At 29.6% G+C, this 3,599-nt stretch overlaps 1 protein-coding gene across 2 annotated transcripts in view; it reads right to left on the minus strand.

Moving 5' to 3' along the window:
- LOC106688207 (aldehyde dehydrogenase, dimeric NADP-preferring) overlaps positions 1-3,599 on the minus strand; it is a 110,845-nt gene that overhangs the window by 67,994 nt on the left and 39,252 nt on the right. Inside the window, exon 1 of one of the 2 annotated variants that reach the window (XM_014432563.3) lies at positions 1,780-2,005. The exons of the other annotated variant lie outside the window; for it this stretch is intronic. Within the exon in view, the coding sequence (XP_014288049.1) occupies positions 1,780-1,801 (22 nt within the window). The 5' untranslated portion in view covers positions 1,802-2,005. Of the gene's footprint in view, positions 1-1,779; positions 2,006-3,599 lie in introns of those variants that run through there. 2 annotated transcript variants of the gene reach the window in all.

Consider the following 3,599-nt stretch of genomic DNA (forward strand, 5'->3'; position numbering starts at 1 on the left):
TTATTTTTTTTTATTTTAGTATGTATGAGATCATCCATCACTATTATCTATTGCCCACAACTGTGTGGCAGATTGTAATATCGATCAATAAATAAATCTATCAAGCAAAAAAAAAAAAAGAAATGGAAAAAATCAAGGCTATAATGTAGAATAGTTTTTCTAAGACTACATTTACAATATTTAGTGACTATGCATATTCAATTAAAATAAAAAGTGAAGTTATTTTCGTTTCGTAATTAGATCAAAAACAAAGTGTAAATCTTGCAAATCAGTGAAACTTCAGCATACCTCCAATTAAATAAGAAGTTGTTTAGGTACGCCGAAGTAGCTGAAGAGATCTAATAATTTTTTATACACCTAGAAAATAATGTCACCTGTAGGTAACAATAGGCGATGGATAGTTAAAATAGTACCTATGCGATTATTAAATAAATAATTCTGATTTAAAACAATACTAAATGATTCTAAAATTTATTTATTCTCTATAAATGTTTTTTAGATTGATAATAGTCGCTTGCTCCCAGCCTGCTCAGTCGGACACAATAATATTTACAAAGACGTTATGTGTCTTATATTTCTTAAGATGGAATAAGTCGAAAAAATAGGTATTTATGTTGTTGTTTTTTCGCAAATTAATATAACTTTTAAAACTCCTCATGTTTATAATAAGAAATCATTTTTTTTGTTTAATAAGTGAATTTAATCAACCCTCACGGTCCTATGGCACGTATTGGTACTTTTAAATTTATAAATACATTTTTTTTCTATTTTTATCTAAATTATTGAAAGCAATCTGATTAATGTCGAGTTTTATTTAACTCAGGGCCGGAAAACAGCCAGTCGTGAACACAATTATTATTATCAACGTAAGACCCGAAGGTAAAAAAAAAAAAAACGAAGGTTAAACAAAGGAAAATTAGATTGTTTCATTAGACAAACTAAAGAGTGCTATAATGTCTATGATCAGTGAAATATTCCTGATAAATATTCATAACTCATAAGTGTCATCTCACTCACTGTCCATGAATTTCTTTTTTTAAATTCTGATTATTCTTCGTTGAATAATTTAGTGTCTTGTTTCTTTTTCTTTCTTAATTTTTCTTTATGTTTATCATCTCACTTATTTGTATTTAAAAATATCTCTTTTGATTTTAAAGGATGTTTACATCGATAGAGAATTTAATTAATTTCTAAAAATTTTAAATAATAGTTTCAATATCCGAAATGAAATTTTTTTTTTATTCCGGAACTTCTTATTATTCGAAGTCTCCTTATTATAAAACATGATCACCAGGCTTCTAGGGGTTTCTGTAACAATTTACAAAGCATTCGTCCAGATATAAATTTTTACAACGAATTTCTAGAAATTAAGATATCAAAAATTTGAAAATTAACTTCACAATAAAAAAAAATAAATAAATAAATAGATAAAAATTATTTTTTTCAAACAATTAACATTTAATTTTAAAATATAATTATTACAAAACATTTTTTTTAAATCTCTTGCATCTCTCTCTTTGATAACTAATTTTTTTACTTTACATAGGAAGAATTAAATAATTGTTTTAATTGATTTAATTGTAATTGACAGTTGAATAAAAAAGAAAATCAAAGAGTTCCAAGAAAAATTGAAAATACCTTCATAGCGATTATAAAATGTTTTTAACAGTAACACATCAGTTTTAATGGAAAATTGTCATATAATATTGTTATATAATGTAGTTATATCTGAGAGATTTATATGCATTAAATAATAAGAAATATGTATTGACGCGTTACCTTCTTGATTGGGGAGCTCCATGGCAAGTCGGGCAGAGGTGAGTGTAAACTGAAGGATGAAGTGGAAAGGAGCCAGTAGTGGGGAAGAGATAAACCTAATCACTAACAATTATCTCCATACAATCGCCATTAAGGTCAACAAACAAACTAGACGCTTGAATAAATAAGCATCCATAAATCGAATAATTAATATATTTCCGACAATATTTTGTATTTTATAATTTCAGGGGAAAAAAAAATTAAAAACCTTTAAAACTACTATCGTCCTCGATTAATTAATTATACAACGTTTCAGTCCCATTTTTAAATCTAATTCTCGGAATAAAACAAATTCTCAATTCTCCTTACTTTGTCGCGAACAAAATCATACATAAAGACTTAATGATTGGAGAAGTTTGTTGGGGGGTGCGGTCAGCAAAGAACAACATAAATAAACAAAACCATATTTATTTATTTTATGGCGACGTTTTGACCTGAGTTTCAGGTCTTCAAGACTTAATGTTCCTTATGTAACCTATCTAGTCCGAACCAGATATCAGTCATTCCATTATAAACATCCTAACCACTTCTCTCTAACCTTGCTTCCTCTTCCATTCTTGACTATTCTCAAGGGCACCTGAAAAGAAGATGGCCTCGAAACCGTCTAGTGTAGAAACGCTATTAGAGTGCTACAAATGGGTAGCTTCTCTATAATTCTGTACTATACTCTTGTAATCTAACATCACATTCCATAAATGTACTTTTATATAAATACAGTTATAAATATAATTTAAAAAAAGCAGTACAACCTCGAGTAAAAACACTGGTCAATTTGTTGAAACATTGAATTTCAAGGAATTATATATTCTCGTCATAATTTTAAAACATTTGCAATATCGTTATTTATTTAAAATCTTAAACATTTAATATAATCCAGTTAAAATAAATTATTATTATTATATGCAACAGACCTCGGTGGTATTTAAGGTTTTCCATTCTATTAAGGTTGTGTGGTGTTAGTTAGGTAGAAAAATTATTTTAAATATTGTTTACAATGTTTTATTTATGATTCTAAGAGTTATATTTGAAAATGAGTCAAAACCATCATCTAATTAATTAATAGAGGGTAATTGGAGTTTTAAGGGTTGTTAGATTTACCAGAAATTATTAGTTCGAGAGACATAAGTAGGTTATTATAAAAGGAAACTCTGGGGCAGAAAGTCATGGGTGTACGACGAAGGGTAAAGGTTATTTTAGTGGGATTTATTTTAATCCTCTAGTTTTGACACCATTCTTCAAGGGTGGTCATGTTGAATTGGAGGGTTTAGGATACAATGGAAGGGTCATCATCAACTAACAATAGACATGTTTCATCAGCATAAGTAGTAAGGGTAGTGTTAGGATGGGTTGGGATGTCAGCTATAATAACTGTATAAAGGATAGGTCCAAGAATACTACTCTGAGGTACACCAGCAGACTGAGGAATAAGGGGCGAATAAGCATCGTTGTGATTTACTTTAAATAATACTCCTGTTGAACAGATCTGCTACCTTGGACAAGCGATTAACCTGAAATCCTCACACAAGACTGAAAAGACAGGAAACTGCACGTCGATTCCGACTATACAGCATTTATTAGACAAACGGTCTGAACTTTCAACACATTATAAAAGATTGATCTACATGACTGTAATAAGGCCAATCTGGACATATGGAGTTGAGCTTTGGGGCTCCACTAAACCTTCGAATTCCTCTCGTATTGAGCCCGAACCAGATATCACTCCTTCCATTATAAACTCTCTAACCACTCAAACCCCTTAGTTTCTAATCTTGCATTCTCTT

Source organism: Halyomorpha halys, unplaced genomic scaffold, assembly GCF_000696795.3.
Source record: "Halyomorpha halys isolate HHAL.00 unplaced genomic scaffold, Hhal_1.1 Scaffold1081.1, whole genome shotgun sequence".
NCBI classification, from domain to species: domain Eukaryota; kingdom Metazoa; phylum Arthropoda; class Insecta; order Hemiptera; family Pentatomidae; genus Halyomorpha; species Halyomorpha halys.